Source organism: Xyrauchen texanus, chromosome 35, assembly GCF_025860055.1.
Source record: "Xyrauchen texanus isolate HMW12.3.18 chromosome 35, RBS_HiC_50CHRs, whole genome shotgun sequence".
Lineage (NCBI taxonomy): Eukaryota > Metazoa > Chordata > Actinopteri > Cypriniformes > Catostomidae > Xyrauchen > Xyrauchen texanus.
In genome coordinates, this window is record NC_068310.1 from 18,882,353 (window position 1) to 18,907,862 (window position 25,510).

The window sequence follows — 25,510 nt, forward strand, 5'->3', positions numbered from 1 at the left end:
AGAGCGTGTGCGTGAAATAAGTTTGGTAAGCCTGTTTATTTTTTCATTCATACAAACCTGAACCCAGGGCCGGCCCGTGGCATAGGCGGAATAGGCAAATGCTAGGGGCGCTGCCCACCCCTTGGGGCGCCTGAGCGTCCAAAGGAGTTTTTTTTTTTTTTTTTTAACAATACAACTTTAATACTACAGATTAAAAAAAAAATATATATATATATATATATATAAAGCGATCATCCCACAAAAACATAACTACATTGCTTTCCCGATCCACCCCGGTCCGAGTGACGTATCAACATCCACATCCACTTTCCACATCTGCCATCAAAAAGCATGACAAACATTGAGCTCCTGACTTTCCTGCACAAGAAGAAGCTGACGGAAATTCACCCCAATATGTGGGTCGCTCTGAGAATCTCTGCCACTCTACCTGTTACCGTCACTGCTGCTGAAAGGAGCTTCTCTAAGCTCAAACTGATTAAAAACTACCTGAGATCTACAATGGCTCAAGAACGTCTCAGTGGACTTTCAGTCATTAGCATAAATCATGTGGTCTCCCAACAGCTGTCTTATGATGATATCATAGATGACTTTGCTGCTAGAAAGGCAAGGCGAGTAAGGCTGTAGAACATTTGCTACATTTTGCATTCCAGTTTGTGTATAGTTATTTATTTTTTGTGTATCTTTTTGTTTCTGTATTTTTTTCCGCAATAATCTTATAATATAAATTTATTTATATTATATTTATAATTTAGTTGTGTGTGTGTGTGTGTGTGTGTGTGTGTGTGTGTGTGTGTTTGTTTCCAAAATATTTTCAAAATAAAGAAAAACAAGACAAAGCTGCGCAGTTTGTTACTGTGTGAGTGTATGAACACAATGATCAGTGGTGGAATTGTCTGTGATTCCAGGGGCACCAGGTGAAATCTTGCCTTGGGCAGCAAATTGGCCAGGGCCGGCCCTGCCTGAACCCAACCACAACCCGAAATTCTACTTGAAAAATGTACCCAAAACCCGCCAGGTTTTCGGGTCTCGTCGGGCCAGGGTCGGGTTGCAGACCTCTAAGTGAATGATGATGGCATTCTACCAAACATCTCCTTTTGTGTTTCAGAGAAGACATAAAGTCATACAGATTTGGAACAACATTATGGTGAGTTAATGTATGACAGGAGTTTTTGGATGAACCATCTCTTTAATTTTGGACCCTCTGTGTATCTCTCCATGATCAATCTGTACCTGAGTTCCTCTATCATGCCCATCAGAGTGGTCACGGACTCAGCAGTGGCATTGCGGGCATTAACAATCTCCTGTGCTTGTGCCAGCTTGTCCCCCAGTTCCTTAAACTTTCTCTCAAAGGCTTGAGTTAAGCCAGTAGTCTGGAGTTCCTTTGCTCGGTCTGTGAGAGCTTTGGTTCTGGATGCCAGATCCTGAACAATGCGGTCCCAGTCCCCAAAGCACTGGTGACATGGCTTGCAATCTGGGAAGGTACCTGAGAATCCACGGGCACACTGATCGCAGCGAACGCCTGATACACCCTGCTGGCACATGCAATGGCCGGTCACACGGTTGCACTGAGATGTCTCAATGCCACGTGTGTCGCAGTCACATACTGCGGAGAGATAAGCAAATCAATGTGGTTTTGTGAATTATTGTTAATTGTGAGGTTTTTGTTCATAAAAGTTTCTTAATTAGCACTAGAGGTGATTGTTTGTACAGAGAGTATCTATGAAGTACTCTGAAAAAGTGTACCTCTACATAGTCTTCTCGGGTCACCCCAGTGGTTCTCCTGACAGTCTGTACAGGTCTTTCCCCCAAACCCTGCACGACACTGGCACTGGCCTGTGAACTGAATATGTGTTCAAGAAGTTACAAAGTGCTTATCTTAAAGGGATAGTTCACCCCAAAATTGTATTTCTGTCATCATTTACTCAATCTCATTTTGTTCAAACCCGTATTAATTTATTTCTTCAGCGCAACACAAACGGAGATGTTAATGAATGTGAATGGTGACTGAGGCTAACATTCTGTCTGACATCTCTGTTCGTGTTCCACTGAAAAAACAATTCATATGGGATTATAACAACATGAGGGTGAGTAAATGATGTCAGAATTTTCATTTTTGGTTGAACTATCCTTTAAAGAGTCCATCTTCCCCGCCGCCAAAACTCATAAAAGGACTACAAAAATGTTATAGACTACAAACATGGTATGTTTACATCACTGACACCAAATGTCATTGGTTCACACTTATCTTGTAGTCAAACGTCTTTGACATCAATGTGGCCATATCTGATTTGAGAGCAATGGCAGAGAGGAAAACTATCAGACAATAATGATGTAGTGAATAACGATGTTCATTCTGTTCATCACACAAACCTTTCATGTGAATACACTAGTCATATGGACTACTTTTATGATAATTTATGGTGATATTTGTAGTTAAAATTGAACAGCCCCAGTCGTAAATAATTTTCATTATATTGATAAAAGAGCAGCCAGATTATTCTTCAAACATTCACCTTTTGTGCTCCATGGAGGAAAGAAAGTAATATGGTTTTTATATGACATAATGGTTAGTAAATGATGAAAAGTACATAAAAAGTTAACTTTTTGAACTCCTGAACTTGTGAACCATTCCTTAAAGCAGTGTTTTCCAACCTTTTTTCTGCCACGGCACACATTTTACGATTAAAAAATTCCACAGCACTGAATGTTTGAAATTCGGCTATGCAAAAAAAAAGTCACATGGGTACGCTGCATAATGAGGTCAAAGGTGACAAGAGCGATAATTGGGTAATGAAAAAACAACAAATTTGTCTTTTCTAATTTGTAGATTTGTTCTGGCAAATTAATTCTTGCAATGCTACAGCAAATAATTCGTTTTTGTATTATTATTTATTTACTGTATTTATTGGAAATAAAATCGCACCTGGTCAAAATCGCGTTGTTGAGAGAAAAAAACACACATAAGTCACATCTCTATATAAGTTGCATGGACAAAGGTTGGATCCGGCAGGCACTAGCACCCAGAGCAGCTGTCCGTCCTCCATTCACTGGTTCAGATGTCAAACACGCTCAATGAAGATTACAGCACCTCAGAATCTGCTCATCGTGTCACAGTATTTTTTGGGCTTGTTTTAAACAGGAGAATTTGCTTTTAGTAATCATATATAACAGTTTCTCATATTATGTTTATGTTTCATGAGAGAAGCACGACAAGTAAGCCACATCAGTTCATATCATCTGTAACTCTATGCTGTGCACAAATAAACAGATTTTAGTCTGTGAGTAAAACAATAGGTAGATAATTCTAAATTAATGAGCTATTCATGAGCTTATTTAAAGTTTTAGGATGTGTCCCCAAATTTCAGATTGTTCTGACACCAAGTAGCCTACTTATGAATTATCCAATCTGCCATGGTGTAAAAAAAATAAAATCATATGTGTGACTGAGACAAGGGTACCTCATTGCAGGAGAATGTGTAGGCATTGTTGGGGTCACAGCCACAGGGCTCACAGCCCCGCCCACTGGCTAGGTTCCAGTAGTTGGGAGCACAGTGGTCACAAGTTTGTCCAATAACATTGGGTAGACATTGACACTGTCCTGTGGCATGCTGGCAAACACACTCATCTCGAGATAGACACTGACTGTGCTTTGTGCCCAAGAAGTTGCAGGTGCATTCTGGATAGATGAAAGGCAATAGTTTATGTGGCAATATGTTATAAAGAGCCAGTGCTGATATTAATGCCACTGTAATCATTATAGTGTCATATAACATAGAAATCAAATTCAAAGCTTAAGAGTGTCATTTCTGTGCCATCACCATTAACAAATGTTACCAAAAATTCCATGAAAACTCCCCACACCAAACTCACATCATTGGTTAAGCCAACACTGCTATTTATGGCTGGTCCAAATGCTCAAACAAACAGATCAATGTTTTGATGGCCCCCACAGAACCTCCCTTTGCACTTTTTGGGGAAATCAGCTGACAAATGACTTACGTATACTGTAGTTGTCTCAGCATATTAAGATGGAACAGGAGAATGTACTTAGACATTAAAAAAATAACACACTTCAGCTTTAAGACCCATGTAAACTCACTTCGGCAGTTGCGGCGGGAAGCATCTCCATAGTATCCACTCTTGCACATGCCACAGTCAGGCCCTTCGGTGTTGTACAGACACTTGAGACACTGGCCAGTACGCTTGTCACATGCGTCAGGATCTGACAGGTCGATGCTGTTACTGCAACGACAAGGCTGGCACTGCCCACCGGGCCTGGAAGGGTCACCGTAGTAACCAGGAGCACAATCCTTACAACGTGAACCTGGTTGATGGTGAAAGCAGTAGTTTAGTTGCAGAGAGGCAAACCAACAGATTCTGATAAGAGAGAGATGGAAATTCTGAATCAATCTTTACAATCATGCTTTACTCCAATATCACAACAATTCAACAGAGAACCTCTACCTTTCAAAAACAATAATATGTAATTGTTTATCAAAGACATTTTGTTAATGAATTTGATTTTCATGACACCTAAAAAGCTGAATCTGAACTTAATTTAAAGTTTGTTTTTTCAAGAGAATATCTCTTTGATTGTATTTTAAGATTAGGTTAGGGGGTTGCGTTTTAAGTCACCAAGACAGAAAATAGCATTCAAGAGTGAACAAACATAACAATCTCCATTTTAGATTCATATTTTCAGGAACATTTATTAAAATGAACAGGGATTCATTGAGGAACCAAATCAGCTCTGCAATTGTGGTCTTTTGGGTAGTAGAACAATATTCAATCAAAACAATTTGTATTAATAAAATAAAATATTTGGGGGCCTGTGTAGCTCAGTGAGTATTGATGCTAACTACCACTCCTGGAGTCGTGAGTTCGAATCCAGGGTGTGCTGAGTGACTCCAGCCAGGTCTCCTAAGCAACCAAATTGGCCCGGATGCAAGGGAGGGTAGAGTCACATGGGGTAACCTCCTCGTAGTCGCTATAATGTGGTTCTCGCTCACGGTGAGGTGCGTGGCGAGTTATGCGTGGATGCCGCAGAGAATAGCGTGAAGCCTCCACACGTGCTATGTCTCTGCGGTAACGTGCTAAACAAGCCACGTGATAAGATGCGCAGATTGACGGTCTCAGACGCAGAGGCAGAGGTTCGTCCTCCGCCACCTGGATTGAGGCGAGTCACTATGCCACCATGAGGATTTAGAGCGCATTGGGAATTGGGCATTCCAAATTGGGGAGAAAAGGGGAGAAAAAAATTAAATAAATAAATAAATGAAATGAAATATTTAAGAGATAAATACATTCAATATAACTACTGCATTTATCAAGACATCATGTAATGAGCATTCTACAACGAATATACACACAAATACTATTAAGTACATTTGCAAATTACATCACCACAAAAGATGACTCTCCAGAAGATTTAAATCCTAATTATGAAGTGTGTAATTTCCCTTCTAGCGTCACCAAACAGAATTGAAAAATAATTATTTTAAAACTTCCATTGGTCAGATAAACAGATAGTCCTGTCCCAAACTCACAGACGCGACGCTCAAACAAGCAGAGCAATGTTTTGATAGTACCATAAAGCCACAATGTTTATAGTTTTGGTGGAATCAACGTATGGCTTAAATATACTGTAGTTTTATTTTTATATTATGCTGGAACAGAAGAAAGTATGTTAACATTGAAAAAAATTACACGCTTTAATGCCAAATCTTGATATACTCTGCTGAGTATCTGAGTACACACAATCTGAGGACACACAAACTTCAAGGGGAACTGTAGCAATCTCCGGAAGAGTGATGAGGTACAAAGCATCACAGTGGAAATTACAGCTTTTGGACCTTTCCCTTTAACAGTTTGAACAGTACAATTTTGCTCCTAGTTAAAGAGGGCTAGAAGTTCTGATTCATTTACAGCAGCCATATTAATCCACTCTGTTGCTATGTTCAAATTTCTTTGCAACCAAGTGCTTCAAAGAGGCAGATGTCTGTTTTTCTGTTGCAAAGTGAACTCAGATCACATACAATTCTATTGGGTAGAGCGGGTTAAAACTGCACTTGCTGCAGTTTCACAGAGTTCTGAAAATGATCATGCAAGAGCCATGCGCTGAGAAAGGGTGGGAGGTTGGAGGTTGGGCAGCAGAGATTGGGCGGGTCTCCATGGTTACTCACGCTTGAGAACTGCCCCTTCAGAGCGCTTTACAATCCCTGTGTTCAGTTGAGGGGGGACAGAAAATAACATACACACATGATCACTGCACAACTCATCAGAGTGAAGGTGGCCTTCAATTCTGATTATTACATTTTCTGCATCCTATCAATATTACATGGCTCACGGAATACTTGACTCTGATTGGTTAAACACGACATTGGACGAGCAAATATTTTTGTTTAACAGCCTCTAAATATTTTCAACATACAGGTGCTACTTTCATGTTTCATGTATCACTCCGTGATCCCTCTTTTTTTCATAGAAACTCAGATATTTAATTGGTGCCTCTTGTGACCCGAATTGGCTGTAGTAAAACTGGCCTTGAGAACTTAAGCATTAGTATTAATATGGTGATGAGCACAAAACCTTCAAGAGCTATTCACTTCCAGAGTGAATAAAAGGGCTGGAAAAATCACTCTGGACCCCTTTCACCCAGCCCACTTCCTTTTCGAACTGTTGCCTTCTGCAATACACAGCTTAGTCTATTTATATTAATCCAACATACCATACATCTTCTGCCATAACATTCCCTTGTCTTTAACAGATTTGTATTTGTACATACATACATACATACATACACACATATATATATATATATATATATATATATATATATATATATATATATATATTGTCTTATTGTGTATTTCTGTATATACTTATATTTTCTATTCACATATTATTCTTATTCTATTTTTTTGTATTGTTTGTGCATTGGAAGCTTCTGTCACCAAGACAAATTCCTTGTAAGTGTAAGCATATTTGGCAATAAAGCTCATTCTGATTCTGATGTAGCTATGTAATAAATGGGATAATGTACAGTCAGCTTGTCATTATTACATATTAAATAGGGTTTATTCAAGACAAGTCCTGATCGCCCTGTTGGGGTTTCTTTTGCGATAATGACTGACTGATTGTACATTATCCCTCAGATATAAAACACCAACCAAGCACTATCAATCTGGGACGCCATACAGGGAACACATTCTCTTGTTTATTCCATCTCAACTCCTGTTATGCATGTGCACATGAAATGCAACAAATACCTGCATAACCCTGGTTGCAGTTGCAGACCACCTGTTGGCCTCTGTTGTCTTGGTAACAGGAGGCGGCATAGTGGCGTCCACTGTTGGGCCCCTCAGGACAGGGGCAGGGCCGACACTGACTCCCTAAACCAAGCACTGTGTTTCCATAGTAACCATTAGCACACCTGTGACAGGAGGTATTTATTACATTAGCCTGCTTTGATGATTTTATACATGTTTCAATATTTCTATTCATTTCTTTAAAAGTAAAACTTTTTAAATTAGGAAAAAAGTTAATGAGTGCACCTTTAAACATAAAAATCCATCACAAAAATATTAATTATTATATTTGTTTTATTATATTTACATTTTAATATAATCTATAAAAACAGCGAAATAAATATAAACCATTTTAATATTCACTGTGCAAAAATTATTTATATTGTTGTAACTCTCCCTTGTGGTGTAATTTCTACCATAACCAACAAATTTCCTAATGAGACATTTTATAATAAATTAGTGTACTTGTTTAACAAGAAGACAACAGTCTCAATGAAGACCATGCTTGAGATGAAATATGAGACATGATGTCTGATCAAAACAAAGTAAACTTAAAATATGTTTATTTTCTATAATTGTATAATATGATATTACATATCATATTATACAATTATAGAAAATTGTATAATATGATATGTGGACCCGGACTGTGTCCGGGGCCTCGGCACGAAGTCGAGTTCATTCCATGTGGGGGTTGGTCTCCGCCAAGGCTGCGCTTTGTCACCAATCCTGTTTGTGATATTCATGGACAGGATATTGAGGCGTAGTCGGGGTGGGGAAGGTGTGCGGTTCGGTGGGCTGGGGATCTCATCGCTGCTTTTTGCAGATGATGTTGTCTTCATGTCATCATCGGTCCGTGACCTTCAGCTCTCACTGGATCGCTTGGCAGTCGAGTATGAAGCAGCTGGGATGAGGATTAGCACCTCTAAATCTGAGGCCATGGTTCTCAGCAGGAAACCGATGGAGTGCGTACTCCAGGTAGGGAATGAGGTTTTGCCCCAAGTGAAGGAGTTCAAGTACCTCGGGGTCTTGTTCACGAGTGAGGGACAATGGAGCGGGAGGTTGGCCGGAGAATCGGGGCAGCGGGGCGGTATTGCACTCGCTCTATCGCACCGTTAGTCACGAAAAGAGAGCTGAGCCGAAAGGCAAAGCTCTCAATCTACCGGTCAATTTTTGTTCCTACCCTCACCTATGGTCATGAAGGTTGGGTCATGACCGAAAGAACTAGGTCAGCGAGTACAAGCGGCCGAAATGGGCTTCCTCAGAAGGGTGGCGGGCTTCTCCCTTAGAGATAGGGTGAGGAGCTCAGTCATCCGTGAGGAGCTCGGAGTAGAGCCGCTGCTCCTTGGCGTTGAAAGGAGTCAGTTGAGGTGGTTTGGGCATCTGGTAAGGATGCCCCTGGCCGCCTCCCTAGGGAGGTGTTTCAGGCACGTCCAGCTGGGAGGAGGCCTCGGGGAAGACCCAGGACTAGGTGGAGAGATTACATCTCCACACTGGCCTGGGAACGCCTCGGGGTCCCCCAGTCAGAGTCGGTTAATGTGGCTCGGGATAGGGAAGTTTGGGGCCCCCTGCTGGAGCAGCTGCCCCCGCGACCCGACTTCGGATAAGCGGTTGAAGATGGATGGATGGATGGATGTATAATATGAGATGTGGGGGACATGACATTGTGGTGGAAATGTTTATGTTAATTAAGAGAATATACAAAATAGCAAAGTTCTCCGGCTATGCATGTCTATCTACTAGACATAAATATATTATTAGAAGACAAATAAATTAGTGAGAATGTGAACAGGTCCACAAATGCCCATAATTGAATAAACCACCCAAAAAATTAATTCTCGTGGCCTTACTTCTGCTACTCATGAATGTTGTTTAGTGATCTTCTGAGCGAACAGAACTAAAACATTATTTTGCTCTTACCTTTCACACATATCCCCTGCTGTGTTGCCTCTGCAGTTGAGACAGGATCCAGTTTTCTGGTGGCACTCCTCAGCATGCCCATTACACTGGCAGGGCCTGCAGTTCGGGAAACCCCAGTGCCCAGCTTGGCAGCCATCACATCGCTGACCAAAAGCACCAGGCCGACACGGACATTGTCCTGTGTAGTAATCGCAGAACCGGCTTTGAGAGCCCTCAAGACTACATTCACAAACTACACACAGAAAGAGAAAAAAAGGAAAAAAAAAGGAAGAAATAAATGAACAAACAAACATATGAACATAAAAAAGAACATTAGGAAAATTATATTGATATACCACAGCAGGAAAAATATTTTAAAGTATTTTCAAACATTACTCTTACGTTTGCATCCTGAAGGTCCGAATCCATAAGCCCCTGGTGCACATTTATCACAGCGACGACCTGATATGTTGGGTCTACAGTGACACTGACCTCCACGAGCATCACATTCAGAGCTTAGCGAACCTTGAGGATCACACTCACAAGCTGTGGGAGAAATATAATCTTAATGTAAAAACAGACGAAAATTCCCTTCTCAAATCCATCACCCAACATGCTCTGTTGACACTCACGTAGTGCGCCGTTGTTAATGAGGGCTGACATGCTGGTGATGAGTTTGGCGCATGCTTCACTCATCTGAGGCCGGGACACGCTCTTGGCAGTCTCGTGGCAGCGGTAACGTTCATAGCTCTGTTTCCGTGCGACGGAGGTGGGGTCACCCGCTATGAACATCTCTAGAGATGTGTAGCGAGGGATTAGTGCAATCTGGAGATATAAAGAAATTGGAGGAATTTCTAACCTTTCAGAAATTCTTAATTGGTGTAATCGAATGTGCTCAGATTGATTTAGTCATGTTAAATAATATTTCTGACTTAAATAAAACCAGTTCATTTAGATGTCACCACATGAGTTACAAAGTTTACTTACAGAGTCAACCAGTACAAATGCATTAGTAGAGCTAAGGATGCTGTTCCTGTCAGCATAATGGACGAACTCCAAACGCAGTTTGTAACTCACTCCTCTCTCCAAACACACCGGCTGAGGCAGCACCACAAACCTGCAGCAGAGCATCAGAAACAGTCTAAGCCTTTATAGAGGAGTCAAAACTAGAAAACTTCTTTGACAGCATGGATGAAATTAAAGAAAAAAATGTCTTGGTTGTTTTGGTTTTACAAGATCATTTTTGTGTGTTTCACATACTTGCCACCTAAAGGCAGTGATACGGTTAGCAGGTCATCGGCAGGGATGGTGTTTCCACATGGACTACTAGTTGGGATGGGTCCAGGTCTAACCACCGTTACGTGCACCTCCTCCCAGTCCCGTGGCATCTTTAAAAAAGCACATAGACCCATGTTACTATACACACCAAAGGGGATGCACATAGTGTTAAGGTTCTGTTTACCTGAAGTTCATAGCGAACAAGGACATCATATTCGATTGAATAAGGGATGTTGTTAAGGGCGAATTCCAGCGTACCACTTTCAGGAATCCGTGTAAAACCAGTGCCTGTCCATGAGGTGGGACGGCCAGGCTGGTACTCTCTCTCCTCAAAAGTGGATCCCTATATGTTTGGAACATCATGAGGGTGAGTAAATGATGCCAGAAGGTGAACTATCCCTTTAAAATTGAATAAATATTATTTGTACGTTGACACAAAAAAATATAAAGACCGTTTTAGTTGTTTCTTACTTACTTGACCCATTTGGGCATTTTCAGCCTCATAAAGATAGTGGTCTAAGGCCATGAAGAAATACCCAGACTCCACCTGGTTACACTGGCGACCAATCATGTGACTTCGACAGTGGCACTGCCCTGTTTCCATTGAGCATCTGAAGACAGTGAATTAGTCCAATTAAATGCTTTGTGTTTTGAGTGTAAAAAGCCTAAAACCCACAGTAAATTACACAATACTTACTGGTTGTCTGTAGCTCCACCCACATCACATTCACACCCTCTGCATCCACTGGCATCATGACTCAAGGCCCAGTGCTCAGGCTGTGGAAAGCATATAAAAACGTGAGCAAACATGATATTTATACAAGAAAACCGGGAATACATAAGCCAGAACAATCTCATAATGTTACCTTTAATATCCAGAATATTGACTTCCCTAAGAAAAGACTGATGTAACAGCTCTTACAACATCAGTTCTGTGTTACAGTGATGGTATCAGGTGGTAATACCATGATACTTTGATATATACTATGGTACTGAACGATAACCATTGTCATACACTGTATCACAGTATTTATGAGGCACTTCAAATAATATCATAAAATCACCATAGAACTCTTTGGTACATTTTTGTTAGTGAAATGATAGGACTAACATTCTAAAACAATGTCATTCTAATGCTAATGTCTAATTTCGGGATACAGCTCTTCCACTTTCATTCCATTTTAAGCCATGTGTAAACCTACACCATCTGCAGAGGCCTTAAACCCTTGGGCTAAATGAAGACACTCGGCTCTACAGTAGAGCATACATTGCTGGCTAATGTCACCATCACCAGTTACCAGTAAAGCATGAGGTGCTTATTGGTGAATGGCCCAGTGACCTTATGACCTCTTATAAAAAGATACAATGAGCAGCACACATATTTAATCAGGGTTGTAAGCAGACTGTTTATTTGTTGTGGTGTAGATATACATGTCACAGCTGTACTTACCATACATTGGTTGCAACTGTGTCCAGTAACCAGACGTTTACAGAAGCAGTCTCCACTAACAGGGTCGCATTGGGGGCCACCAGACACCGTACCCCTAGGGTCACATTTACATGCTAATGCAAACCAGGGAGAGAAACAGAGACTGATTAAGTATCATATAAATGTACAACAAAAATGTTCCACAAATAGTTCTCAGTATGAGAGCACAGAGAGCTTTAATTCCTTTCTCACCCTGACTAGAATCGACTTTCACCTGGGACACTGAAATGTCAAATTGTCTAGCTTAAAGTTATTTATGTCAATTAGCTAAAAGCTACTTTTGTTGGGTCCTGTAGCAAAACCAAGCAAGAACCATTGTTGTAGCCCATGGATTTTCCCTAATGGGAATTTAACCAACATCCTTCGAATTACTGGCATGTACTTACGTTGGCAGCCACGAGGGTCACCAGCACTGAGCCCAAAGTATCCAGGTTTGCATTTATCACAGCGTGGGCCTTCTACATTGTCTTTACAGCGGCACTGCCCAGCGATCATGCCCAGAGAGGGGTCATCATGCCCATCACATATACCACCGTTCAGAGAACCATCAGGGTCGCAGTCACAGGCTGGCGGAGTGAACAGATACAGTTTTACATTCAAGCATTCATATTTAAATAAAGTTATAAACGTAAGTTTGATAGTATCTTGTTCATCTATGCCTAGGCCAATCATATCCTAATTTGGGGGGGGGGGGAAATTTTGAACTTTTCCAATAGAGCGTTCATGCACACATTTCTTAAAGCAGGGGTCCCCAAACTACGGCCCGCGGGCCGAATACGGCCCGCCCCCACATTTGGACCGGCCCTCTGAACAATGCCATGCAGAGAGATATTTTTACAATTTAATTTTAAATATGTTTTAATCATATCATATTTGTATTTGATAATACATATTGGCTTTCAAAATAAAATTTCCCTTAGTTATAATTATTAAAGTAGCCAAATTATTTGTTAGATTCACCCGGATTAACGTTCCATCGTGATCGAGCGGGTGCACGCGATCCAGGAAGAAAATTTAAAGTGACAACAAAATGGCCAAACGGTTGGGAAAGAGAAAAGTTGATTCAGAATGCAGGGTATTTAACCAAAAGTGGACAAGTGATTATTTTTTTGTTCAATGCAAAGAAATGGCTGTTTGCCTCATCTGTCAAGAAACAGTCTCCGTGTTCAAAGAATCCAATCTGCGCCGACACTATGAAACCCGCCACAGAGACAAGTATGCGAGTTTACAAGGCCAAATGAGAGCAGACAAAGTGTCGAAGCTAAAAAGTGGACTATCTGCTCAGCAAAATACGTTTGTACGGCAAACCCAGTTGAACCAGTCATCCATTCGAGCTAGCTTTCAGGTAGCTAAACTGATTGCAACCTGCGGTAGGCCATTCAGTGATGGTGAGTTCAGTAAAGAAATGTATGAATGCTGTTGCGGAGGAGGTGCGCTCGATAAGAAAGACGTCTTAAATGCGGTGAGTCTGTCCGCAAGTACAATCACCAGACGAATTGAAGAAATGGGGTATAATGTATATGCCCAGCTGAAGGAAAAAGTGAAAGAATTAGATTTTTTTGCATTAGCACTGGATGAAATTAATGACGTGCAGGACACGGCACAGCTGCTCATTTTTCTTCGCGGAGTTAGCTCAAACTTTGAAGTGTCCGAGGAGTTGGCAGCCCTAAAATGTCTCAAAGGTACTACGACAGGGGAGGATATTTTTGGTAAAGTGTGCCAAACGATAGAAGAGTTGGATCTAGACTGGTCTAAGCTGGCCAGCATCACGACTGACGGAGCTCCTAGTATGGTTGGCGTGTCAAGGGGACTGATAGGACGCATGAATAGAGAAATGGAGGAAAGAGGTCTCATGCCCCCTTTACAAGTACACTGCCTAATTCACCAGCAAGCACTGTGCTGCAAAGTTCTGAAGTGGGAATCGATTATGAAAGTGGTGGTGTCATGTATAAACTTCATCAGAGCAAACGGACTTAAACACAGGCAGTTCCAAGTCTTTCTGTCCGAGCTAGAGTCTTCTCACGGAGATGTGCTTTACCACACAGAAGTCCGATGGTAAAGCCGGGGCAGAGTTTTGAGGCGTTTTTACAAGCTGCTACCCAAAATCAATGTTTTTCTTCTGACAAAGGGCAAAACTGTCCAAGAAATGGAAATGGGACCTCGCCTTTTTAACAGATGTGACAGAAATGTTGAATGGCCTCAACGTGCAGCTCCAAGGCAAGGGGAAACTAATATGTGACATGTATTCCCACATAAAAGCATTTGAGGTGAAACTAGCACTGCTTGTGGGACAAGTGCAAAAGCAAGACTTCACCCATCTCCCTGTTACCCAAAGCCTCTCAGCTGAGAAACCAGTGGTCCCATTCCCAGCTGAAAAGTCAGTGGAAGCGCTGGAAATGCTGAAGGCGGAGTTTGATGTGCGATTCCGTGAGCTACATGTCCACGCTAAAGAAATCCGCCTTTTTCAGAACCCTTTTGCTGCTGACATTGACGAAGCCCTGCCTTCTTATCAGTTTGAGTTGGCTGAGTTACAGAACTGTGATGTTCTGAAAGACGCGTTTAAGCCCAACAGTCTCGTTGAATTCTATACTGCCCTCCCTAACGAGACCTACCCAAACATCAGAAGGAATGCAATGAAGATGTCCACACTTTTTGGCAGCACGTATATCTGTGAGCAAACCTTTTCACGCATTAAACTGATGAAAAATCCAATGAGATCAAGACTCACCGATGAACATTTGCATCAGTCTTTGAGACTGGCTGTGACAGGAATGGAACCTGACATTGGACTTCTCACCAGCCAGAAACAAGCCCATAGATCACACTGATTAGCCTAATACACATGAGTAAGTAAATAATTTGATTTCAATAGCAATGAATATGAAAAAATGTCATTACGATAGTAATAATGCTCTTTTAATAGGCTATATATCACTTGATATGTATGGTGCATAAATAATAAATTAATCTAGCATTAGGAGGCATAATACTGTAAATCCATTTAAAATCATAATAAAATCTCCACAATAAATCACTCCGGCCCATGCCATTTTCTGTTAGACTATGACCCTCCATTATAGAAAGGAAAAATGATGTGGCCCTCATAGAAAAAAGTTTGGGGACCTCTGTCTTAAAGGGATAGTTCATCCAAAAATGAAAATCATATCATTGTTTTCTCACCCTCATGACATCTCAGATGTGTATGACATTCTTTCTTCTGCAGAACACAAAGATTTTTGGAATATCTCAGCTCTGTAGGTCTATACAATACAAGTGAATGATGACCAGAATTTTGAAGCTCCAAAAAGAATATAAAGACAGCATAAAATGAATTCATACTTCTCCAGTGGTTAAATCCATGCCTTCAGAAGCGATATGATAAGTGTGGAAGAGTAACAGATCAATATTTAAGTCCTTTTTTACTAAATTCTCGGCATAAGTGGTGATATGCACAAAGAATGGCGAATCGCTTAAAAACAGAAGAAGAATGTGAACATAAAAGTGAAATTGGAGAGTAAGAGTAAAAAAGGACTTAAATATTGATCTTTTACTCTCCCACACCTATCATATCAATTCTGAAGACATGGATTTAACTAATGGATTAGTATGGATTACCTTTATGTTGCTTTTATGTGCTTTTTGGAACTTCAAAGCTTTGGTCTCTATTTTTGTTCTGCAGAAGACAGAAAGTCATACACATCTGGGATGGCATGAGGTGAGTAAATGATGATAAAATTGACATTTTTGGGGGAATTGTTCCTTTAACTTTGAGCTCCATGGCACACTTACCCACGCACACCTCAGGGTCTCTGATATCTCTTGTTGGATCCTGGTAGTAGAAGGGTTTGCAGGTCTCACAGTTGAGGCCCATCATGTTGTGGAGACAGTTGTCACACACACCTCCACTGACATTCCCAGTAGCCAGATATACAGCCATGTCAAAATGACACAGGTTGGAGTGACCATTACAGCTGCATTCTGGGGGAAAAAATTTAAAGATTTTCATTTCGTTGATATATAAAAAACCTAAGTATTTATGAGCTCCTTATTTTGGAAATTGATAATTACTCTTGCAGGCATTAGTGTTACGGCCCTCCGCTGGTCTCCAGGGCAGGTCATTATAGAAGTCATCACACTGTTCACAGTTCAGTCCTTTGGTGTTGTGATTGCAAACACACCTCCCGTGTACCTAGAGATGGAAACATCGAAAGTTAATTTCATCTTATTGCATTATTGACCTCTCTGACTACCTTATGTTTGGTCCCTAAATTGTTTTTGACTATTTTATGTCTAGTCCCACAATCTGGTATGTGAATTAAACTCACCATGCCCTCAATGTCATCCGTAATCCCTTCAATAGGTGCACACTCAGAGGCGTGGCCATAGCAGAAGCAGTTGCCCCTGACGACCAGCTCATACATGGCATAGTAGTACTTCTCTTTGATCTCGGGTCGTGAGTCCAGCAGGTTGTCACCCAGAGTGTGCAGCTTGGTGAAATTCACACGAAGATTGGTGATCTTCAGCTGATCTATGATATGAGGGAAGACTTTAGGGTTAAGTGGTGGAACTTGGCAAAAGAGTGGGATAGTAACAGCTTTTTTGATGTAAGAATTGATGGAACACAGCTATTTCTATGACCGAAAACAAGGGCTACAATAATTTAGTAGGAGTTTTAATCTCCCTATCTTTGCTTTTTTTGTTTGTGTATTTGTTTTGTATACTTTAAAAAAAAAAATATATATGGATGAAAGGACTAAGTTAAAATTAAAGATAAATATACTGTATACTTTATCCTCTGGGAAGTTTTAGAGTAAATTAGTTGAATATGCTTTTCCCAAAATATTTTTTAAGTAAAATAATAATATTTTGGTTAATTTGATTACGCTTTCGGCTACCAACATGAGTGCATTACTCGCAGCTCCATTTAACACATTTTACCATGTTTAAATCCATAGAATTCTTCCACAAATATATGCAAAGAAAATGTGAAAACGTCTGCAGATTCTTTATAGGCCTGCTGAAGAGTATTTACTGTCTACACACAAAACCTCATGAGAAGTCATTACTTGGGTGTTACATAACCATGGATTGTTCTTTCTGACCCTGGTCTACAAAGTAAAAAGTTAGGTTATCATTATAATGCTCCAACAGTGTCTTTTGTACACTGAAAAAAAAACTATAAAATGTGCTTTATGTGGTAACATAAAGTCAAAAATATTAATTAACATTACTAAATCAACCTGAATACATTAGGTTACACCAGCAAAACTCATTTTAAGGGTTAAATCTGGTAGAAATATCTCCTTAAGGTAACAATAGCAGGTTACCACTTTTTAAAGTGTACAATTTGAAGTTATAATCTTTCTAAAGTGCCTTAAATTTTTGAGAAAGTTTGCCTCTGTCCTCAGGTTCTTGGCATCAACAGAGCAGATGATACCAAACTTTCAGCAATCACACAAATCTGACCACCCAATTATGAGAAACATTCTCCAACCCCTGTAAAACATGCCTGATCTCTGTTAACCCATGACCTCTAACCCTTTCTCCCCTCGGTGGGAGGCTGCAGTCAGCCAAGCATGGTAGCCTTTAGCAGACGTGTGGTAGATAGACTACTGTTACGCTTCACAGATACTCAATGAAGTGGGACTTACATGATTTATACAGAGAAGCAAAGCTAGAGTGCTGCAAACAGGAAAATCATGGAGTTCTAGAGTTGTGTGTTTGAGGGTGACTAAGGTTTGCAATATCCCAAAAGGAGATCAGAGAATGTGTAGTTTCTGTGCACATGCTGTTTCTTCTAGTCATGCTCTAGATGTTCAGAATTAGACAATGTAAGAGACTGTGGGATCAATCTATACACACCCACCCCCTGCCCACACTGTGCATGACTAAGAACTCACCAGCCTGGTCTAATGAAATTGACGTGAGCATTGCAACGTTTTTGCAAAACTGAAATTATGTGCTTCATTGCACGTTTGGCTGCAGTTCCCAAGTGAACTGTCCATCGGAGGGCACCAAACCCGAGCAAATGAGGTTGTAATCGGATGAGGTTTTTTAGGTGAATTTTAGATGGAGGTTTTATAGGAGTAAAACGTACCTTAATAACCTAAAACGTTACCCTAAACTTAACCAATGGTGTCTGATAAGATAAATGAGAGTTTAACAAAAGAGACATCATTACCCTAAACCAACACCTAAACCTAACTGATGAAATGAAAAGCACATTTACTGAAGCAACCATGACATTTTGTGTCATTTCTGTAGCACTTTCACTTTTGTGTGTCTTTGGTTAGATTCGAACCACAGTCGTCGAGTCTAAAGTTCAACACACTATAAGATGAGCTACCAAGGACATTTTTTAATCTTGAATAAGTGTGTTTATGTAGGTGGGTCTATAATACAAGTGTTAAAATGTATAATTTTTTAAATCATGTGTTAAAGTAAAAGCATTTTGATACCATAACATAGCAGTGTGTGAGTAATAGAGAGAAACATAAGTGTTTTTAATGTCATAATCAGCAGACATACTCGTGATTTGTGTGACAATGAATAAAACACACAGTTGTAGCACCTCTTGTGTTTATTTCACCTGGAAACTTCAGCGAAACGTAGAACACGGCACGTACCATAAAAGTCAGTTTGCAAAAATGTATATAGAGTAACTTTCATTTTATGAGAACTCACAGCTGTATGAGAATTATTTTTCAAGAATTAGGCAAATAATCATCAGCTATTTCTGCTCTATACACATTTACTTGCTCCATCCCACTAACACTGGGCCGACAAAGTCACCCAAATATTAACATCTCACGTCACTCCACAAATCTGCACATAACTCTTTGCAAATGCAGTGTATGCAGAGTTGAGGTGAGCTGAGGCTATGAAATTAAAATTAGAGTTTTTTTTACATTCACCTTTGAGGTCACGTACTGTATATAGCAGTGTACTCCTTAAAATTGACAAAATTAACTTTTAGAAGATATACACATTTAAAATTTACATGATGTCTTCCTGGAAACCTGTCCAAAATATTGGACTCATAAAAATGCTCTCTAAAAGTATCCCCCATTAGCTTCATTGCAGTTAGTTACTTTTAATAAGTATATTAGTACATAAATATTTGTACAAAAAGTGGAAGTGGCCTACCTAGTGTCTCAGCCTGGCCAACCTAATCTTGATCTGACAAGTGCCTAAAGCCCCTAACAAACTAGACTGACTTGACCAGGCTGGAACACCAGCTATGCAAGCAAACCATTAGACAGGATGGTTTATGTGCCATTTCTGAATTGATAAGCATCATGATCAGGTGTTAGGATAGTTAGGGTTCACTTACTCTGAATGTTTGGGCTGTAAGGGTCATCGATTTGGATAGCAGGGTCTAGAACACGATAAATCACCTAAGAGGAGAGAATGTGCAAGACTGTTAGTTTGAAAAATAAGAAGTGCATGTAAGTCTGCATTCTTCAACAAATAAACTGGGGCAAAATGTTCCTGTTTAAAAATGATCACCTCTCCTTCAGTTGAGGGCTCGATGTCAGAATATCGTGACTCACAGATGATATCATCAACCTTGCGAAGAGGACCATGGGAAATTCCCGGGAAAATGGAGTCACAGTCGGAGGCGAAGTAACGGTACACCTGCCAGGTTCGTCCAAAATCTGCTGATCGCTCAATCAACAAAGCTGCAGGACGAAATGTCTGTGTACAGACATAAAAGAGAGAGTCTAAGAGGTAACAGGTACTTAAAAACCAAGAATACAAGCCATTTCTTGGAGGGAAAACATTTTCTTACCTTAAACGTCATGATGAGATGAGTAAAGTGAAACTCTGCCTCCAGGTCCAACTGAAGGTAAACATCTGATTTTCCTGGGAAATAAAAGCTTTGAACATTAAAAAGCTATTCATTAATTAATATTAATTAAAGCTCATTAAAGCTGACAAAAATAGTCTTCGGCTGTATATATTTAAAATTTACAATATTTCTCTCTGAGAAAACGGACCAAAAATATTGATGATGACTCTTGCAGTACACAGATTTACATCCAATAAAATGCTTCATAATGACAATGTCCCTCCCCTTCATACCACCTGCCACCGACTAGCAAATCCTAGTTCATGGCTTAGAGATAAATTAGTCAAATTTAAATAAGTCAATTTAAAAAAGGAAGATGAGTTCTTCAATATGTCCCGCCCAAACTTTGTTTAAAAAGGAAACACATCAAGACAGGAAAGAAAACTGAGCACATCAAGCCATTTCATGGGGTCTTTAATGTTCTCATTAACCATGGATGTTTTCTAGCAATATCTCAACTGAAATCACTAACATAAAAATAAATAATTGTGTGATACAAAATAAATGATATCAGATGCCCGCTGACCTTTGTGGAAAAGAGCAGATGTGAGGAAAACACAACAGTTAGACAGTTTAGGGTTCATAGGTAACATTAACCACATCTGATTGTACAGTGAATATTTAGTGTTGCCTTGAGGGAGACATTGTTCTGTGTTCATTTTTGTGATTTGTAATTAGAGATGATGGGCTTTCCCTTCAGTAATCTCAGATCACTTTATTATCATGACATCATACAGAAAAAAGCATCTCACTTCTAAAAGCTTTCTGTAATATTATCAGAGTGCTTTTAAAAGCCCCCAGAAGTCAATACAATAATCTTTGAATTGTAAATGTCAGAGTAATCCAAAGTAAGTGGTCAATTAATTTACATTTTTTATGAGATTTTAGGCTTCATTAATTAGCCATCTTTCACTTTCATTGTTTGGATCATTCTCATGCAATGAAAATGAATTGTGACCTAGACTATCATTCCCTAACATTCTGCCCAATCACATGGGTTTGAAACAATATGAGGGTGAGTAAATGACAGAATTTTCATTTTTGGGCAAACTATCCCTTTAATAATGCATCTCTAAAGCAACAATATACACAATTCTGTTCAAATGCATATGTCCATGCAGTGTCCTGCAGTGACAAAAAAGAGCTAGGTGGTTGAACAATCTACTTTTGTTGTGCTTTTTTAAGTTCTTAGCCAGACAGTTCATTATTCATCTAGAGCAACAGACGGTCTGTATTCTACAAATCTGGCACCACAAAAGAGCTCACCTGCGCCTCACAGCATTATCATTACAAAGCTGTAACGTCCACTGCAGCGGCCCTGTGTGTGTATATGTGTTTGTGTGCTCAATGAGACTGTCCAACTGCAGGATTCAGCTGCAGGATTCAACAATGGCGCCATCTAGCATTCTGATATTGCTCAGTAACATCTACATATCAGACTGCTCATCTGTGTATTGTGAGCCATCTTTCCTGCTTCTCAGATCACAGTGCGATCTTTACAAGTAAGCTAATAAAATACAAATTTCAAATCAATGTTTCATGTGCATTATTTATTTGGTAAGTAGTCTTGTAATAAGATGCATAATGACCAGTTAGACGTTCATTAATTACAAAATAAACCAACAGAACTCTGATGCAAACCGGAGATGGATTTCAGCAGTTTAGCGATTTATTTCTTCACTTATTTACATAATTTCAACGTGAATCACTGTTGCATGTTTATTTATATTTTATTTGGCAAGTAGTCTTGAAATATGCTGGATAATGAAGACTGAGATGATCATATTCACCATATAAACACCAACAGAACTGTGATGCAAACTGGAGGTGAATGACAGCTCCCTTACAAAAATAGAGATTTAATGACAAATTTGCTGCAAACTTGCCGCAGATTCAACACTTACCATTATCACAAGCAAATGAGCATTGAGGCAAACTTGTGGCAAATTGTCCATTGTTGCCAAAGGTTTGCTGCAAAATCACCACTACTGGCAAAATGCTGCAAACGTCTGGCAAACCTTTGCAGCATATCACAAGCTCACATGCATGTGAAAATATTAAGTGGCTAATATGCCAGAAATCTAGATTTTTTGTAAGGGTCGTTAACGTTTTATTTCTTCTTACAAAATTACATAATTTCAACACAAATAAAATGTTTACGTTCATGTATTTAATTATTTGGTTCGTAGCCAAGAAATAAGTGGGATAATGTACAGTCCCCTGGTTGTTACTGCAAAATAAACCCCTACAGGCTGTTTACTTTTTAATAACAACCGGCTGTCTGTACACTATCCCTTTCAAAGCACACTCAAATGTTGGGAATAAACAGCCTTGTAACAGACTTTGTGTCACTAGTATACCTATAATGCCTTAAAATGCTGCCTCACAAGGTTTTGGAAGAGCGCAAAAAACTCTCTTAACTGCATTTCTGCTAAATCCTGATATAGGGGTCATGTTGGGGGACATCCTATTACACACTTGTGACACACTCAACAATTGCTGGACAACTGATCAACTGTTCATTTTAAGACATTGTTAAAGAAAGGTTTCTGAAACCATAGCAACCATGAGCTAAAATAGTGACCATTTCCAGTGAACGCTCAAATTAATTCCCTCATTTCAATGAACACAGAGGAGTCACACAGCTGACGCACAGGGGCCTGTCTCATGCTCTTAAACTGTAAATATGTCTTAAACGGAACTTTGTTAAAATATAAAGGGGCTTTCTATCAGATAAAGGTAATGCCAAAAATGACATACAGTATAATCCATCCATCCATCCATCGTCAACCGCTTATCCTGTGTACAGGGTCGCGGGGGGCTGGAGCCTATCCCAGCTAACATTGGGCGAAAGGCGGGGGACACCCTGGACAGGTCGCCAGTCCATCGCAGACATACGGTATAATCTCAGATATAAATATATTTGTCATAATTTCAGCTTTAAATAATGTTTTTCATCAGGGGCACATGTCCTGTTTAAAAAAAGATAGTTCATTCCAGCATATTAAGGCATAAGGTTGCTTGGCAACTTTAAAGAGCCTGCTGTTACAAATGAACTATACATGGAAAAATAGTTTTTGTAATTATTATAAGTAATAAATGTAACTACTTATTTAACATGTCAATTATGGCCATTTTATAAAAGCAATAAGCCATAAGAGGCAGTGTGTTACAGTGATTTTATCACAGTTAAAGGTGTAAAAAAGTGTGTAATTGCTATGCCTCTACTGGCACCAAACAGAAAGCAAAAATAATAACAGTTTTCAAACAGGTTTCCTGTATAATACCTCCATCTACAATTGGCCAGACAAACAGATAACCCCACCCCAACCTTATGGCATTGGTTAAGCCAAAGTTGCTCTGTCAGGCTGGTCGGGATGCCCAAACAAATAGCAATGTTAGTTAACCTTAGGCAATCTTGGCTTAAACAGATACTCCATCTCTAAGTTTTCAGTCCTTCCATCATGGTTTTCATCCATGTTTCGCTCTATTAGAGTTTATTTCCCTCTTTCATCCCTCTCTGCCTCTCTCTGTTGGTATGCCAGCAGCAAGCTCCTTCTGTAATTATCTCTAATACAGCAGGATTTTGGGAGTGTGTGTCAGGGTGAGCTTGGACGTCTGAGCTTTGAATAGAAGCGAGGTCAACCAACAATTACTTCTATGTATGTCTTTTCTCTTCTGCAATAGAACTTCGCTCTATTGCAGTACTAACAATAATATTTCGATTTTCAATCAAATGTTTTCAGGCTAAATTGCCACACCATTTGGCTTCAAATGTGCATGCAAACTCCGAGCACCCATACCCCCCCCCCCACCATCACCACCACCACACACACACACACACTCTGTGTGATTAATAGACTGCCCTGAACATCAACCAATATATCAATAGTGCATGTGAAGTGTTTTCAGTCTGAGTTCTTGCCAAGCAGCTGGGTTTGCAAGACTAAAGGAGGCAATCATATTTCCTGGCAAACATATTACTTTCCATTTAACAAATGATTCATAGTCATCTGAGAGCAAACGGATGTGTGTAGTTCTATCAAAACATCACTGAAACTGCATTTTAACACTGTGATGAGGAGGAGGGCTAATCAGCTAAGGAGAGGGATAAAGACAGAACCATACACAGCTGCCGTGTGTGTGTTTATGTTTTGTGCCTTTATGTTTTCATTTTACATTAAATATCACTTTGACTGTTCAGCCGGTTCCTGCCCCCTCCTTTCCCATTTTAACCCTGTTACAAGCACAAATTCTTGTCTTTATACATTAATTAATATTTAGCTGTAATTGGAGTCATGTTGCAGTGGTTAGCGCACATGCTCTAGAAATGTTGATAGGATGACCTACAACGTTTCTCATTCTCATCTTCAATGATTTCCATGATTCACTTTCATATTTTCTTTTAAATATGTTTAAAATAATTTACACACGCTTGAGATTAAGACTCTTGGTCAAATCAGAAGCCTAATAAAAGCTGTTGTTTTTTACACTGAGCTGGTCGTCTTGTAGGGGTTGACATGTTGAGATCACATGACCAGCAGAATACTACTCACCACATTTCAGTTAACCCCCTCTTATTGGACACTTTTGAGGAACAAATTAAACACGTCTGACTGTGAATAGCGCATTTCTACAATGACAATTGTAGTTGTAAGTGTAATTGAATTTGTGCAGTGCTTCATCCACACAAATAGGTGTCTAGTATAAGTCCAAGACCACTTCCATATCGGCTAGCAGAACATAAATAAAAGTGCACCTGAGTGCACCTTTAACAGTTAGCTGTGGAAATGAAGGGGTGAAACATATCTATTAGACTTTTGTTTGAGGTCTCCTGATCTCACCATTCTCAGACTGCCACCAGGACTTCTTGCGGTGAGGTTTGAAGGTGGTGATGACATTCTCAATGCGGTGACTCATTGGGTTCGAAAATGGATCGTAAGGCCGTCGTGAATCACAATGGAAACATTTCTGCTCCTCCTACAAAAAGGTTAGAAATAGAAAGGTTATCTCTCCAGTGAATACACACATTTGAGTTGTTTGACTCGTTTATGTTAGCATCTTCTCAAAAAGCTGGGAAAATGGTCTGTGTTAATGTGAGACAGCCCAGAAGAGCTGGTGAGGGCAACCTGCAGGTGGCTGACAATGCAGTAGGGTTCCCTCCTACGCAGGCCACAGGTGGAAGCTGCTTTTAGCCTTTTCTCTCGACCCACCAAGAGGTCGCCGGTTGCTGGATAACAGCTTCCATGAGAACATCCATGGGCATAGTCAGGCTCCTGCGCACTGGTCTTTGCCAGAACTGTTAAACCGAAGGAAAAAGAAAGACACAGGAATGATAGACAGAGGATTATATTTGGAATGTTGTTCTCTCTCCTAGTGGAGCCTTTAGTCTCTACTGATACAAGAAAAATGTGAACATCCAGTTTATTTTCCCTTGCCAGCTTGGTCAACTAGAGCTACAGCAATTTTCCATTAAAGTTCAGTAAAGGCCAAGTTTCCAAAAAGTTGATATAGTGCTAAACCCTTCTGGAGTTGCAGTCACAGTTAAATCTGGAAACAAGTAAATGGGGTTGAATACAGTCACATTTAGCTTTAAAGTCCCTAAATATTGACAAAATCTTTTAGCAGATATATGCACAAATGTATAGCCTCTCTCTTCCAGGAAAACTGACCAAATATATTATT

General features: G+C 39.9%; 1 protein-coding gene across 4 annotated transcripts in view; it reads right to left on the bottom strand.

Moving 5' to 3' along the window:
* The window catches only part of LOC127628774 (laminin subunit beta-2-like), a 47,487-nt gene that overhangs the window by 7,289 nt on the left and 14,688 nt on the right, over nucleotides 1-25,510 (bottom strand). For 3 of the 4 annotated variants that reach the window (XR_007968703.1, XM_052105646.1, XM_052105647.1), the window contains 24 exons: nucleotides 24,955-25,124; nucleotides 24,670-24,805; nucleotides 19,766-19,839; nucleotides 19,483-19,671; nucleotides 19,307-19,370; nucleotides 16,299-16,501; nucleotides 16,042-16,162; nucleotides 15,763-15,951; nucleotides 12,360-12,539; nucleotides 11,935-12,047; nucleotides 11,182-11,261; nucleotides 10,960-11,095; nucleotides 10,669-10,827; nucleotides 10,467-10,594; nucleotides 10,194-10,323; nucleotides 9,839-10,031; nucleotides 9,609-9,752; nucleotides 9,228-9,459; nucleotides 7,269-7,432; nucleotides 6,183-6,218; nucleotides 4,100-4,324; nucleotides 3,459-3,676; nucleotides 1,744-1,840; nucleotides 1,231-1,603 (listed from right to left, as the gene is read on the bottom strand). Coding sequence is in view for 3 of the 4 variants with exons in the window: in XM_052105646.1 (XP_051961606.1) it covers nucleotides 1,231-1,603; nucleotides 1,744-1,840; nucleotides 3,459-3,676; nucleotides 4,100-4,324; nucleotides 6,183-6,218; nucleotides 7,269-7,432; nucleotides 9,228-9,459; nucleotides 9,609-9,752; nucleotides 9,839-10,031; nucleotides 10,194-10,323; nucleotides 10,467-10,594; nucleotides 10,669-10,827; nucleotides 10,960-11,095; nucleotides 11,182-11,261; nucleotides 11,935-12,047; nucleotides 12,360-12,539; nucleotides 15,763-15,951; nucleotides 16,042-16,162; nucleotides 16,299-16,501; nucleotides 19,307-19,370; nucleotides 19,483-19,671; nucleotides 19,766-19,839; nucleotides 24,670-24,805; nucleotides 24,955-25,124 (3,754 nt within the window). In the remaining variant the exon portion in view is untranslated. The remainder of the gene's footprint in view (nucleotides 1-1,230; nucleotides 1,604-1,743; nucleotides 1,841-3,458; nucleotides 3,677-4,099; nucleotides 4,325-6,182; nucleotides 6,219-7,268; nucleotides 7,433-9,227; nucleotides 9,460-9,608; nucleotides 9,753-9,838; nucleotides 10,032-10,193; nucleotides 10,324-10,466; nucleotides 10,595-10,668; nucleotides 10,828-10,959; nucleotides 11,096-11,181; nucleotides 11,262-11,934; nucleotides 12,048-12,359; nucleotides 12,540-15,762; nucleotides 15,952-16,041; nucleotides 16,163-16,298; nucleotides 16,502-19,306; nucleotides 19,371-19,482; nucleotides 19,672-19,765; nucleotides 19,840-24,669; nucleotides 24,806-24,954; nucleotides 25,125-25,510) is intronic. The other variant, XM_052105648.1, reaches the window with a different exon arrangement.